This window comes from Lepisosteus platostomus, chromosome 11 (assembly GCF_059453375.1).
Source record: "Lepisosteus platostomus isolate fLepPlt1 chromosome 11, fLepPlt1.hap1, whole genome shotgun sequence".
NCBI classification, from domain to species: domain Eukaryota; kingdom Metazoa; phylum Chordata; class Actinopteri; order Semionotiformes; family Lepisosteidae; genus Lepisosteus; species Lepisosteus platostomus.
In genome coordinates this window covers 15,179,009-15,194,183 of record NC_142621.1, presented here as the reverse complement: position 1 = coordinate 15,194,183, position 15,175 = coordinate 15,179,009, and the positions used below count along the sequence as shown (strand labels likewise).

Sequence of the window (15,175 nt, the reverse complement as noted above, 5' to 3'; positions counted from 1 at the left end):
TAAATGACAGTGTGGAAAAAGCAAGTAAGATGTGCATGAAGCACACCCACATTTGAGTATGATACCATTTTAATTTCATTTAAAAAGCTTTTTTCAAGAATCTCAAGCTGTTGTAAAATGGCATTCGTAATACGCAAGAGAAGTCGAAAGTAAAAACAGCATTTGTCCTAGTGAAACCAATTATAAACTAAATTATTCTCTTAAAGCTATGGTGAAAAGGAAGGAAAAATGACATTCACAAGGTCTTGAATGAATGAGCACTTATGTAGTGCTGCACAGCTCAAGGCTGTCTCTAACATTGTGTGGAAACAGCCCTTCTGGAGACTAACAAAACTCAAATCAGCAGATCTCAGATTAAGATCTGAACTATGCCATATGCTAAGGTCTTCAAGACCTGGAGGTGGGCCATTCAATACCTTCTGAATTTCACAGTGAGCTACTATAATTTGCAGATGGGAGACACTATTTTTGGGTATTCTGTAAAGTAGGATTTATATAACAAATTGACAAAAGAGTTGTAGAAAGATTTTCTTCTTAGATTAACATGCAGTATTTGTTACTTAAAATAGAAAAGCTTCAGAATCTTAGATGGACAAAACCTTTATTATCTAATAGACTTTCCAATAAACTGCTCTTTAAAAATGTTTTAATTCCCATTGTTCCATGATATGGCATTAGGTGAGGAAAAAGAGGTTCATCACAACCATGCCCCTCGTAAAAGATAATCGGAAATAGTACAGTATATGGCAAATCACATTTGAACAAGAGATCAAAACCACACACTTATTTAGAACTGATTGGAATGTAATCATCAATCCTGATTATGTAAGCATGATCCCAGCCATTTCAGTTTGCAAGTTGTAAAGTAAATAAGATTAGCTATCTCTTCTGGTTTTGATAGAAGAATACAACCAAAGTCTGCTACATTTTTTAACCCGTGACTGAGTAATGTTTATAATATGTTGATTATTATTTTATTACTCATACTGTAAATTAACTTTCTGTGCAGGCATGCATTACCAGAAAGCTATTTATTTCTGGTACGTCTCACCAGTCCATTGCAGGGCATTCACAGTCTGAAAGGTGGGAGGAAACTAAAGCACACAGAGAAAAGCCACATGGCCAACATGCAAACTTCACACACAAGGGTTTCCTGGTCTGAATCAAATCCATGACCAAAGAACTATACAAAGAGAGGCGGTGACTTTACATGAAGGTCTTGCATTTATTTCTAAATTATATGCGCCCTATTATTCCTATTTTTGTCTGTTCTTCAAATGTGTTGTTTGCGCCAATAAACGTTAAACTGCCACCTATTGGACCGGAGGTTATTCCATTCCAGCATAAGAAAAGTGTAGTAGCACGTGTCAGTGATATTTATTTATCTTCGCGGAATAATCGTAGGTTATTCTGAAAACGTTTAGATAAGGCAACCGTGTTCTCCGTAATATCTTCACGGTAGTGTTTGTTGCTAGAATATTAACTGGAAAAACGCAAAAGAAAGAACACAATCTCCCATTCTTGATTATTCGTGGCGTCATTATAGAGCGACCCGCCTGGGTGACGTCAGTAAACTGTGCCCTCAGTACGCGGGCGTTGTGAGGGAGAGCGCTGAGCAGTGTGTGTCGTTGTGATTCCCGGTTGAACGGTGCATTGTGCTACGCTGAGAAATGTCGAGCGACTTTTACCTGAGATACTATGTGGGACATAAGGGGAAATTTGGGCACGAGTTTCTGGAATTTGAGTTTCGACCCGATGGTAAGTCAGAAAAAGAGGCCGAGAGTTGAGTAGCTGTGGATTTGGGCCTATACGGTACTTAAGTCCTGAATCCTAATATAGAAGTTGATCATCGGGGCACCAATTGAGGGATTCTCACTGTAAACGTGGATGTAGGTGAATCACCAGGTTAATTTAGGTATTTGAGGCTGGATACTTACACCAGCTGATGGTGAAAATATGTCCCGTATGATACGCTTTTAGTACCCCATCTCGCTTAGATATAATTATCTTAAGTTTGTTTCTGAAACAATGAAGAGAAAATGCCAATCAGAAAATGAATGAGACGATGACGAAAGTGCCGATGTTGAAAGACCCTGTTTACTTATTCAGAATATATCGATAAAATCAAAACGAACGCGAATTTCACTAGGCAAAAACCGATACAAACTTAACCGAAGTAATACATGATTGCACGATATGCTTAAAAAATTACCTTCTGTGGCAGTATTTCCTCACGACTTTGGAAACTTGTGATATACATGTTTTGATCTCATTCTTGGGCAATTGCATTTTTCCCGTCTGAAGGTATTGTTGAAAAACCTCGATTTCCTAGTGGAAACACTGCACGCTTTCAAAATACGAAAAGATCAGGAGTGTTTGTTTCTTTAAGTGAGACTTACGGTTTTTGCAACTTATTTTAATTTTTTTACAGGGAAGCTACGATACGCCAACAACAGCAATTACAAAAACGATGTCATGATCAGAAAAGAGGTGTGTATGCCTGAGACTTATCTTACATTATGAAATACTTTAGGAAGTATTTTTGACTGTTCATTTTCTGCGATTAAACAAATTGTATTCCATTTTTTTGCGGGCATCTACATTAGCATTAGAGGGCATTCTCTTATCAATTTGTTAAGAATGAGGAGATAAAATTGACATATCATGAGGCACTGAAGCTTTATAATGACCTTTCTGTTTTTCCCAAGGCATATGTACACAAAAGTGTGATGGAGGAACTGAAAAGGATAATAGATGACAGTGAGATCACTAAGGAAGATGATGCACTGTGGCCACCACCTGACAGAGTGGGCAGACAGGTCAGTGTGCTTCTGTTTTCCTTCAAGGTGTTTCTAACTGCTTCATCTAATTCACGGTTGCAGGGGAGCCAGAGCCTAACATGGCAAGCAGCGGGCATAAGGCAGGATACACGCTGGACAGGATGCCAAGTGGACACTTGCACACAGGGCCAATTTCCAAGAAGCCAATAAACCACACGGATAGCACCCCATGTCCAGAATTGAACTCGGGGCCCCAGTGCTGCAAGGCAGTAATGCTAACCACTGTACCACTGTGTTCTGGTCATCTAACAAATGGTCCTTTTTTACGTCTCAGTATTCTTGTTTGATTCCATATCCTGCTTAATTTCACTTCCACTTCGGCAAAAAAGTGATACTTGATAATCAAAGCATCTGCCTGGGTTTAGATTTATGAAGAGTACTTCTGGAGACAGACACATATTAAAAGTGCACCACAGACATGGGATATGAGAATAAGTAATGGTAAATGGCAGCAGCATTAGTCCTTTTGGTTTGGTTGGTGATCTGAGGATCTCATCCAGTTGCTTTTTGAAAGAAGCCAGGTGTTAGTTTTGAGAACATGGCTGGGCAGCTTGTTCCATACTCCCACGAGCCTTAATGGGGAAAAAAGTTGCCTTGCAGTTATGGATGATAGCTGTTGTGCCATTTAGATGTTAAACTTTTAATTTCAGTCTCTTCAGTAGCACTGTTGGATTGGAAGTATTGAAATGGAGGAGTGGCTGGTGCTTCGTGTATGACTGGCATACCGAATGGATTTTGCAGTTCTATTGATATCATGCTCTTTTAGCTAGGTACAATATTTTAAATCCAAGTCTATATCTTGAGGCTTGCTCAGTAGGTGAGGTTTAACTTAAACTTTCCTAATTCATATGCTAAATGTCTTGTAGGAGCTGGAGATTGTAATAGGAGATGAACACATTTCATTCACAACCTCCAAGATTGGGTCCTTGATTGATGTCAACCAGTCCAAGTAAGTATCTAGTTTGAGGTATTGTGAAGACCCTGTAAAATATGTGATATTTTTTTACACGTGGTATATGTGTCAATTTATGTTTTCTGCAGTTTCACCTTTTCTACAAATGTCCTTAAAATATATTTGTTTTCTTTAAAATCAGATCATTTCAAAATGTCAATGTGCTCCATTTTTTATAGCATTCATCTTACTGACTTTAACATACAAATGAACAATCCTTACTCCTTAAAACAATTGTAGTGGAAAATGTTTGTGATACTTGAATATAAATGTTTATAGTTTGTGCACAGCAGGTATAATTCATTTATAGTTTAAGACCACATGATTATTAACAAGAGGAGGTCATGTGGCCCATCTAGTGCCTTTGATTTATTGTAGTTAATTGTTGTGCAGATCTCATCCAGCCATTTTGCTGATTTGCACAGCCCTTTGTGAGTCCTTTTCTCGGTTTTAAATGCACTTTTCTGTGGGTTCGCTTTCTTAGTCCTTTGGAATTAAATCGGGTCCCCTCATAATCCTAGTTCAGGAATAAAGAGATTTTATTTTAGCACATTTGTCATGAATATCCTATTTTCATAATGGTGATGATGTGGTGTGTGTGGTGCAATAAATGTGTCCTTTATTTCAGGGATCCAGAGGGCCTCAGAGTATTTTACTACCTGGTTCAAGACCTTAAATGTCTTGTCTTCAGTCTCATTGGTTTGCACTTCAAGATCAAACCCATCTAAGAGTGAAGATATTTCTTATGATTCTTGTGTGCTTGCTTTGGATTATTTGTACATTGCTTTGGGGAAACTTTTTTTATTTTAAATAAAATAATGAATGAAAACGTCTTATATTCCTTTGTGTGATGAAATAATTTGTTCTGTAGAAATTGACAATCTGCTTGCATATTGTCACAACGAACAGGAGATGTAAAAATTCAATTAGGTTTATTTTGAGCCTCTATTATTAAAGCGGTTATTTTAGTTGTTTGTAGTGGCTTTTATCCAAATACATCCCAAGTGTTTTAAATATAGAAGGGAACCCTTGAGGGTAATGTGCAGCAGCCTCACTACATAACTGATAAGGTGACAAAGAAAGTGAATCATCATCTAAATTACAGAGAGCTGTAGTTTGGCCCAATTGTGCAATTTCATGGTGGAATTCGGGGTGTTGGGATCTAGAAGTCATGGACCTCGGTTTGACATATTCGAAAGATGGCACCTTCTGTCTCCACAATGTCTCCAGCCGCCATCTTGGGACATTTCTTTAAAAAATTATGGTTTAAAAGGAAGAGTTTTACATACTCTTCCACATCACCACTTGGAGCAGCACATTTTAGAGGTCACTAACTGGGTCAAACCTTGCTTGGCGTTTGAGATCTAACGAGATCAGGCTCGAGCAGTGGTTCCTAACCCTGGTTTAGGTGGGCTCGCAGCATTAGAACATTGAATTGGAATTGTAATTTCTTTCTACCAAATTATTCCTTTATGTCAGGTTTTCAGAACCTCCATGTATTGTATATAATCAATTGGTCCACTGCAGAAAGAAATGGAACTTGGCATTGGAGTATGTGATGCAGTCATCCCCAGCTGTGTGTTAATCATAAATTGATGACTCGCTGTTTAGTCAGAAATATGAGTGACCGAGCTGAAGAGTGGAGGATTAATGTTCTGTAATGCTGATGTTGGAAACATTCTGTTTGAAGTGGAGTATTTCTGAAACTTGGGACTTAGTGCAGAACTAAGTATCGTATATGAAAAACCAAAATGAGCAGATCAGTTAAATGCATCAATTAACACGGTGATTTAGAGATAAAAACGAGCAAACACCGTGGTTCTATTAGGATAAGGGATAGGACCATTGTATTAGAAGATGGAAATCGCTGTTTTTATTAATCTTTTAGGAAAATACAAGCCTTTCAAAGTGCAAAAGCTATGAATCTCAGAAAAGACCTAGGCACTGTAAATTATAGACCAGTAGGATTTTCAAAAATTATTAAAATAAAACGAGTTCAAAAGTTCTAAAATAATTACTTTTTAAGTTGTCCTGCAGTCACTTAATTATATTCTGAGATTATTAATCAACATCATGCGTGGATATGTTACAACACCCTTACTTGATCATTTTCATTCAAATGAACGTTTTGCGTTTTGTTGGTTAAGGGCAACAATCACGAAGTTCAACAACAAAACAATTACAATACTAAAGTTTCTCAGTACTGCCGCTATTTCAAGACAGAAAAATTAGTTTAGTCGATTTTCAAATCAAGTGTCCCTATTTTTACTAGAGGGCGCAGGTGAGAAAGCAGAAAGCGTGGCGTATATTCGGAGATTCATGTTGTCATTACGCAAAGACATTAGTGTAACACAGCCTAACCAATAGAGATAAACGTAAAAAAATACGGCAATTCACCAGTGAGAAAGTTCAAGATGGTGGTAAGTACTAGTGAAATATGTCAATTTAAGTAGCTTGGTATTGTTTGCATTATATTTTCTATATATAATTTAATTTTGTTTTCAGAAATTTGGTCTACAGTTTAAAGCTACTTTGGAAAATATCACAAATGTCCGGCCGGAGGGAGAAGATTTTCACTGGTTCCTAAAGGTACTGTGTCTATAAACGTTAACGTTGGCCATTCAAAAAGTCAGAACGAATTATAAAGTAATAGACTTATTGACAAAACAGGTTTGCATTATTTTGATTAATAATACATTAAAATATTATTCGATTTTAAATAAAAAACATTTTTTTCTTAAAAATGTGTTTTCCGAAATGCAGTATTGTTGACAGCACAAATAAAAACATACTGTAATGCAATTCGTGCTTTAAAATGAGCTGGAAGCTCCCCCTACGCTTCTGTTACGGCTGCGTGATAACATTGATAATAGACGTGCATTATTTCAGATGCATTTATTAGATTTAATTGATAAATTTTTCAGATTAAACTTTAAACTCGTTTTTTTTTTACTTTAGCAGTGTACTTCTCATAATCCCGAAGGACAGTACAGACGTGGCACATTGTGTAGTACAGAATAGGTTATACAGTACATGATATCGTGAAAAACCTACTAGGTTGTATTTCACGTTTGCTGTGTGCAAGAATTTATATCCTGTTTTTCAAAATCTGTTGCTTTATTCTTTTGCAATAAATAGAAGGCTACAAGTGTTGATTTTATTTCTTTCTGTCCAATTAATTGCTTTAACGTTATTTTTGACTATTCATAACTCTCGTTTCTGCCGCTAATCTTTGGGATGTTTACTGTATATAAAGTAGCTGTATGGGGGGAAATTCATTTGTGTATATGTTGTTCCTTATGCATTTTTTAATTGATATTTTGATGCAGTTGAAGTGTGGAAATTGCGGAGAAGTATCAGACAAATGGCAGTACATCACACTAATGGTAGGTCTGGGTGTGACACAGCTTGTAAAACCTGTCGAGAGAGTCTTGTGATATTCCTGATGTCCTGACATTGCGTAGAGAAAGGGCATGAGTGCTCAAACATTCATGTCCTTTCTGGTCACTACAGCTGTAGGATGTAACCTTAAGTTTCTTTTTTTACTTTCACCTTGAGAAATTAGTTAATTCATTTATGGTTTTTATATAGGTACAGTAAAGCTGTGCAATAGGAAAATGACACGTTACAAACTATAGTAGTTTAAATATAGATTGCTTCATGTGAATAAGATAAACAATCACAAATATGGAATCCACATAGGAGACTGTTTCGTAACTGGGCAGCATGGGTCTTTCTTTGCTGTTTGCCATCAAGCTTTTGGTTTGATGGAGTGCTGTTTTACAGGACAGCATGCCTCTGAAAGGAGGAAGGGGGAGTGCCAGCATGGTCCAGAAGTGCAAGTTGTGTTCCCGGGAGAACTCTATTGGTGAGTTAGTTCTGTCTGGAGGATGCTATTGGTGTGGTGGTGTTTCTTGTGGAGAATTCTGCTGGTGAGGTAGTGTTGCATCTGGAGAATTCTGTTGGTGAGGTGGAGTGTTCTGTCAGGAGACGTCTGTTGGTGAGGTGGAGTGTTCTGTCTGGAGAATTCTGTTGGTGAGTTGGAGTGTTCTGTCTGGAGAATTCTGTTGGTGAGGTGGAGTGTTCTGTCTGGAGAATACTGTTGGTGTGGTGATGTTTCTTGTGGAGAATTCTGCTGGTGAGGTAGTGTTGCATCTGGAGAATTCTGTTGGTGAGGTGGAGTGTTCTGTCAGGAGAATCCTGTTGGTGAGGTGGAGTGTTCTGTCTGGAGAATCCTGTTAGTGAGGTGGAGTGTTCTGTCTGGAGAATTCTATTGCTTAGGTGGAGTGTTCTCTCTAGAAGATTTTGTTGGTAGGGTGGTGTTCCTTCTGGAGAGTTCTGCTGGTGAGGTTGTGTTCCATTACTAACCTGAACGGTTTTCCTTGTAGGAACTTATTGGGGAGTAACTATGTATGTAGAGAACTGGCAAAAGAGTTCATCTGTATATATGACAGGATTTTAATGACTCTGCTAATAGATTTGAAAGAGAATGTTATTTTTACTTTTTCTGTTTGCATAATAATTGGTTTCAAATATTGACCTTTATTTTTGAGTGCACTTCTATGCATTATTAATATAATATTAATGTTTCAACAGACATCTTAAAGGATACCATTACTCCATACAATGTAAGTAAAACCTGGATTACTTACATGGATTTAGATTTTATTATGTGATTTTTGAAGTGGATTGTGCTGTATTAAAAAAAAATGTGTTCACAAGCTTTTGTGACAAGTATAGCTATTCTATCAGTAATCCTACAGTATACACACATATACTGTACAGTGATCTAATGAAAGAATGCCATCTGCAGCAATTTAAAGTGTAGTTTTTTCACAATAACGTGTAGCTGTTGAATTGCATTACAATATCTAATTCTTAGCATCTGAGCTTAAACCTTTAGTAAGGCATGGGTAAATTACATGCTTATTATTATATAAATGCTTGACACAACACACTTGTTTCTGTCAGTAATCAATGTAATGCTTTTAAGGACAATGAAAACATTAAGAATGAAAATAAGTGTGTGGTGCAACTCTACTTTAAGAAACCACTGACTTGTGTTTGTTCTCCAGGCTGAGGACAGTGACAGGTTTAAGACGATTGTGCAGTTTGAATGTCGAGGGTTGGAGCCGGTGGACTTTCAGCCCCAGGTGAATGGACTTTTTGTATATGTATATACTGGATATGTATTCGATACTATATGTAAGACTGTACTACAATTGCGGCTTGATTATTTTCGTCTTTTTAGGCTGGCTTTGCTGCAAAGGGAGCAGAATCTGGGACCCCATTTCCAGAGATCAACCTGCAGGAAGGAGTAAGTGGCTCCTTTTAGATTGAATGTTGTGAATAATAGGAGGTAAATCAGACTGTGCCATCCTGTATTGTATGGAACACACAAAGGTCACTGCCTTCCAATAATACAGTGCTGGGAAAACATTACGTTCAAGTCATTTAGTCATTTTTCTCCCCCACTACTCAGGACTGGAATGAATATGATGAGAAGATCAGCGAGTCAGTGGGCATCTATGAAGTCACTCACCAGTTTATCAAATGCTGATCTCCTTGGATGGATGATTCTCCAGCTTCCTGGATACTCCCAAGACCTCATCACCTCACCAAACTTGAAACATGCTCGTGTGTCATGTGCTAAGCCTGTTCTAATGACAGTGTGTGGGGTGGTGGTGAATCTGAACAAATTCAGTACTGCCGACGGCATTGTATTCATTTTTGCCAGTTCAGAGGCAGGTCAGCGCAGTGCTGACAGCAGGGCAAAGCCTTGATGCTGTCTGTCCACATGGGTAAAAAAGTCTTTATTAAAAAGAGAAACTGCTGACTGTGGTGTAAAAAAGCTTTAATAAAATCAAGACTGATAATCTCTTGCATTAGATGTCCCTGGTAAGACACTGTATTTCTTTTTGTGTACAATGATTATTAGATTAATGTTCTGCAATTGATACAAATTGCTTTTAAGAAGGTAAATTATTGCAAGTACAAATCAAGGGCAACACTCCAATGTAGGATTTTACATTTACAAACAATAATTATTTAATTTATTTAAAGTGGGTTTCAGTAGCCATCTTTAGCTTTTAGCACAGTGCTAGTAATGTCCAAAAACAATTCAAAAGAAAAAAGGAGGGGAGAAGTCAATAAAGCAAACAATTTCCTTTATTAAGGCACAATTTTTAAGTATATCTGCTCTAAAATCAAACAAGGAGAGTCATGTAGAGGTTGTGTTGGTTTTAAATTATTTTCACAGTGCTTCAGAATAGAGCATTATTTCTTGTGCAAAAATCAATTTTTAGCACAATCCTTTTGCTACAATTTTCAATAACAAACATTTGGTGAAACTCACTCATGAAACCGTTTTCCACACCACATGAGGTTGCACTTTAAATTTTTTTTTTTATTAACACTACCTTATAGTAGGTATTCAAAAAACATAATATTGACTGCTATTTTTCCAATTTCCTCAATAACAGTGCTTTAGAATAAAAGTATATGCATTCAGTTTCGGTCAGCTGCTTGGAAGATTAAAATGCAAGGTCTTTCTTGTAAATCATTTTCTGTGTTCTGCTCTCAGTGTTATAATTTCCAACATTTTGTAGAGACTAAAGATTAAATTCTGAAAACAATTCTTTGTAGGTGCCGTAAAGAATTCTGCAGATTATTTTTAAATTCTGCCAGAGCTGTATCTGGCATTATCATTCCTGCCAGAGTTGCATTATAACATTGGATCAGGTTGCGTGGGATGGCTTGAAGTCAGTTAGAATATTGTTTTGTAAAACCCTATGAAGTAGCCTGCCATGCTTCATTACTGATAAAACAATCCCAAAGATGGAGAGGGAATATTGCTGGACTAGAAAGCATTTGTAACAAAGCATAGTAGAACTGATTTGGATTTGTGATTTTGAAATGCCTCTCAGGTTCCTCTGAAGGAACCCGGGCATTCCCGGGTAATGAAGTCTGCACTGCTAGTGCTTGCATCTGGCGACTGTTGGACTGCGGAGACTGCAGTGGCTTCTCTAGCTGATGGGCTTCCCCTCCAGCACTGTGAAAATGTCCTCGAGCGACTTGCTCACACACTGCAAGAACTCGTGCACGTTGCGGGTTGGGTAGCTAGAGACGTTGCAGCCAATCCAGTGGTCGTGGACGCCATAGCCCACCCCGAAACCATCAGGGACCACCGGCGCAAACCCACCCAGGCTCACCGCAGGGCTGGTCAGAGTGCTGGTGGACAGGATGTTATGGTTGATGGCTGCGTAGGCAGGGTCTTGGTAGAAGCTGGGCAGAGTCTGCCCTTTAGAGTTGGCCAGGTATCTCATGGCGAACAGGTGTCGGTCGAACCCTTGGCCTATTAGGAAAATGAGAGGATGGTTTAACCAATAACTCATGTTAATAAACGCTCTTGAAGTTGCAACTAAATTTAAGTAAGTAAGCAAGTTTACTGCTTAAAATGTCAATTACTGTAATATCTTAACTTCCTTGAAGATTTGGATTTTTGCTTTTTCTATAATTTATTTGGTTGAATTCCCTCAGAATTTGGAAAACTTAAATGCTGGCTATAAATTCAGTGCATTTTGTGTCTAACAATTTGATGAGCTGTTAATATTATCACCCATGTAGTTAAGATATTATTATTGGGAATTGGTCAATCTTCACACATCACAAGGTGCTGTCCTTCGGATGCGACCTAAAACCGAGGTTCTGACTCTCTGTGGTTATTAAAAGAGTGTCACCCCGGTGTCCTGGCCAAATTTCCCCCTGGCCTTTACCAATCATGGCCTCCTAATAATCCTATGTGTGATAGCTAATGTGTGGTGAGCGTTCTGGTGCACTACGGCTGCCGTTGCATCATCCAGGTGGGTGCTGCACATTGGTGGTGGTGGAGGGGAGCCCCTATTACCTGTAAAGTGCTTTGAGTGGAGTGTCTAGAAAAGAGCTACAGTATATAAGTGTAAGCAATTATTAAATGGCAACAAACTAGAAAGCTATATTTATCAACCACCTGGTGATTAAGCTGTACCTCTTCTTCAGATAAGACATACATGCAAGTAAATGGGAAAGGTGCCTACCCATGGCTGCCTCCTTGGTGATCTGGCTATGGTATTTGGAGCACTTTCCCAACATCGTGAAGAGCTCATCCACACTGTGTTTGCAAGGCTCTCGCACAAAGGCGTTGGCACACTGCTGCGTGTGCACCGTTGCTGGGCGGATGGTCTCAGTGCGCCCGTGTCGGAACGCCGCGGTGCTGCACGACTCGTACGTGGCCACCGTCTGCCCGTACTGCCGCAAGAAGCCCATCTGGAAGGCCAGCTGGGCCACGGCGTCGGGGCTCAGCTTCTTCTTCTTCAGGATCTCCTTTCCCCCTGTCTTGAACTCCATGGCATTGATGGTCAGCTTGGACACGGTGGCCTGGAAGCTCTCTCGGGCCCTGGCGATGCCGTCCCGCAGGGGGCCATCCAGGATGAACTCCAGCCTGTGGACTGCGGAGGCCGAGTCAGCTCCGGGAGCCGGGGCCGAGTCGGGGCCCACGAGGGGCCGCTCCGTCGTGTCCTTGAAGACCTCGTTTTGGAAGCGCAGAACCGCCACGCCGTCCCCCCAGGAGTGCTCGAAGTTAATGGCCGCGGACCCGTCCCTGGTGAGGATGATGCTGAAGGACTTGTCGAACCAGCGATTGCAGCCGTCCCCATGCAGCATGTTGTGAGAGGTGTGGATGTGGTCCCTCATCGACTCGTCATCCAGGCACAGGCAGAAGAGGGCGCTGTCCACCTTCCCCAAGGCCTCCCCATTCCCGGCTTCCAGCAGCTTCTCCCGCAGCCCGGCCCACACGTCTCGGTTCTCGCTGGTCAGGAAGCCCAGCGGGAAGGCAGGGGGCGGCGCGGGGTCGTCCAGGATGAACTGGAGGTGAGCCTGGATCTCTGCCGGCCTCACCAGGTGGCCATTGCGGTCCAGAACGTCAAACACGTACAGGTGCCCCTTCCTCATGACCAGCAGGTGCCTCTGAGTCTCGTCTGTGAAGAGCTCGTCCCGGCGCGGCCGGGGGATGCGGGTGGAGTTGAAGAGGCGGAAGTACTGGGACATGTCCAGTGGGTAGGCGTTCACCATGTAGGCGCCGTACCAGGAGAGAGAAGGGGGCACGAGGCGGATGAGCTTCTTGAAGCCGCGCGTGTCGCTCTTGGCCGGGTTGAGGTGGAAGACCTCGGGCTCCAGGCAGCCGGCGCGCAGCGTCTTCATGAAGCGCACGGCCGAGGCCGTCATGTTGGTGGCGCGCACCAGCTGGTCGTTGTACTTCGGTTTGGGGTCGGGATTGAAGGACATGAAGGGATTGAAGTTCAGCACCACTGACTCCCGGGCAGACAGGTACATGTCAAACCAGGGGGCTACAAACGGAAAGGAACACACAAAAAAAAGAATAACTGAAGTGAACCGAGTAACAACGTTTCAAAATAACCTGCCATGTTTTGCGTTTTAAACCTCAAAGAGCCTATGTATGCTGCTTAAGATGCATAGATTCTGGAGGATTTGCTGTCCCACCAGAGATATAGCTGGTGTGTTTATTCTTCTTGTTCTGGGCCACCAGCTCCTCATGCAGCTCCTTTCCTGCACCATTCTGAAAGCTGCGGGCCAGCTTCTCAGTGTTGCTGCAAAGACACAACAACAGGGCTTGAGGCAGAGGGGAATAGGCCTGTCCCAGACTTCCCTGCAACGATATGCGACTTAATGCAGGATATAAATGATCTTAAAGATGTCCACTAGCTTTAATATCTATCTATGGGATCAATAAGTCTTATTTAATATATGATAGGACACTAAAGAAAGAGGTTTCAAAGAGGCTTCATTACACAATGGTTGTGCTGGAAAACGGAAAAAAAGGGTTCAAAGCTAAACAACATGACACCATATTTCTTACCTGTACTGTTCATCATTTAATAGGGGTTTCTGGGCTGCTAAATATCGCCTTATTGTATCTTCCAGTTTGGGAATAGGCAATCTAAAAAGAAAGCTCACTTTAACAATATTATACATAAAGAAGACAATCACATGCAACAGTATCCGTATATTGCAATTTTATCGGTTTCTGTTGGCCTCAATTGATACGTCAGCCAGAAGTCGAGTTCTGGATGCTACGTTAACTATCGGGGTTGCAAGGAGGATGTATTTACATGCAACACTGCGAAGCGCACAACAGTCTCAAAACTCGCAGCAGATTGGCTGTCTTTATTCACAGTGTCGGTGACCTCTCACCTACATTCTCAGCGACATCATACCTCCTATGTGCTATGCTGGTAAAGCATTTTATTGTCCTGTTAAGCCAATTATTTTTTTCCATTATATTAAACCTAGAAAACAATCAAGAGAAGTTTTGGAACGTGAATAACAGTAGGAGATTTACAAGGAGTTCACTCATTCAGACGATTATTTACATGGATGAGAGGATAACTTTAAATTATGACTTCACAGTTACAGTAAAGCACAGCACAGGGGGTATATGTCAAAACCGCTGGCAATTAACTAAAACGTTTCACATTCAAAATGTATAAAATTTAAAGACGCTTTTTGTGAATAATCTCCCAATTTAATTGTAAAGTACAACTTTGGAATCTGGATTTTCTTATTACATTTCGTTAGATTAATTTTGTTGTGTTTTCATTGACTGCATGTTCTAAAACGTTTTTCTAACTACTCTTAATGTGGGAGCAGGCATATTAAAACGGCGCTCACCTGGGTAAACTTTTCTGGTAGTGCATTGTTGGGACGATGCTCTTGTGAAGGTATTCCGAACCAGGATCAAGTTCACTGCTGTAAGTCCGCCGGCTGGTCCAGTTCGAGGTGAAAACAGCACCGTTGACTGGAGACAGTCTCCCACACCTTCTCATAGCTGAATTAAACTGCACAAATACCAAGTTTGCCATCTGATTTAGCTACAGCCCGCAACAACAAGCAAAAAGACGGATGAATTCAATTATAGAAGCAGTTCAGCGACCTTAATACTACATCAAAAGTTATTTTGATCCTCAATTCCAATTTATTTTAAATTACAGTACACTGACTCAACCTAGACGATCCCTATTCCCATTCACTTTGACCCCCCCAGACTAACTCCACCGATCAGGAAGTAGGTACAATCGGTGTCCCACTAAATATAGTCCCCCCGCTACAACTTGTCTTTCCCCAACGATTTCCCCTACCCTACTATTAACAATTTTTCCACGCGTTGTTAAAATCCACTGCTAAATAAAACAACTCAGATAACAATAGTTATAGTTATGAAACCGATTGAGCTATGACACCCGGTCATACATTTCCTTTTGCATTTCAAAATTAAGAGGCGTTCGCTGCATCCCAATCCTAATCTGTATTCATCTACTCTGCATCTCTG

The 15,175-nt window shown here is 40.4% G+C and overlaps 3 protein-coding genes across 4 annotated transcripts; 2 read left to right on the top strand and 1 right to left on the bottom strand.

Moving 5' to 3' along the window:
* The first annotated feature begins 1,567 nt into the window (after positions 1-1,567).
* magoh (mago homolog, exon junction complex subunit) lies at positions 1,568-4,630 on the top strand. Its single transcript, XM_088598663.1, has 5 exons — positions 1,568-1,758; positions 2,432-2,490; positions 2,709-2,819; positions 3,707-3,789; positions 4,421-4,630. The coding sequence occupies exons 1-5, from the start codon at positions 1,671-1,673 to the stop codon at positions 4,518-4,520; spliced, it is 441 nt and encodes a 146-aa protein (XP_088454789.1). The 5' UTR covers positions 1,568-1,670; the 3' UTR covers positions 4,521-4,630.
* A 1,476-nt stretch (positions 4,631-6,106) lies between these two features.
* Positions 6,107-9,682, top strand: czib (CXXC motif containing zinc binding protein). Its single transcript, XM_088598662.1, has 8 exons — positions 6,107-6,212; positions 6,298-6,381; positions 7,122-7,178; positions 7,579-7,660; positions 8,389-8,420; positions 8,868-8,945; positions 9,044-9,109; positions 9,275-9,682. Exons 1-8 carry the CDS (start codon positions 6,207-6,209, stop codon positions 9,350-9,352), a joined length of 483 nt encoding a protein of 160 aa, XP_088454788.1. The 5' UTR covers positions 6,107-6,206; the 3' UTR covers positions 9,353-9,682.
* A 260-nt stretch (positions 9,683-9,942) lies between these two features.
* cpt2 (carnitine palmitoyltransferase 2) lies at positions 9,943-14,939 on the bottom strand. Of its 2 annotated transcripts, XM_088598652.1 has the most exons (5): positions 14,518-14,939; positions 13,706-13,786; positions 13,330-13,436; positions 11,868-13,175; positions 9,943-11,146 (listed from the first exon to the last, which is right to left on the bottom strand). In XM_088598652.1, exons 1-5 carry the CDS (start codon positions 14,706-14,708, stop codon positions 10,818-10,820), a joined length of 2,016 nt encoding a protein of 671 aa, XP_088454778.1. In that variant the 5' UTR covers positions 14,709-14,939; the 3' UTR covers positions 9,943-10,817. The 2 variants fall into 2 exon arrangements, with proteins under 2 accessions (XP_088454778.1, XP_088454779.1); XM_088598653.1 differs by lacking the exon at positions 13,330-13,436 and having other exon boundaries at positions 14,518-14,659.
* Between the last annotated feature and the right edge of the window lie 236 nt (positions 14,940-15,175).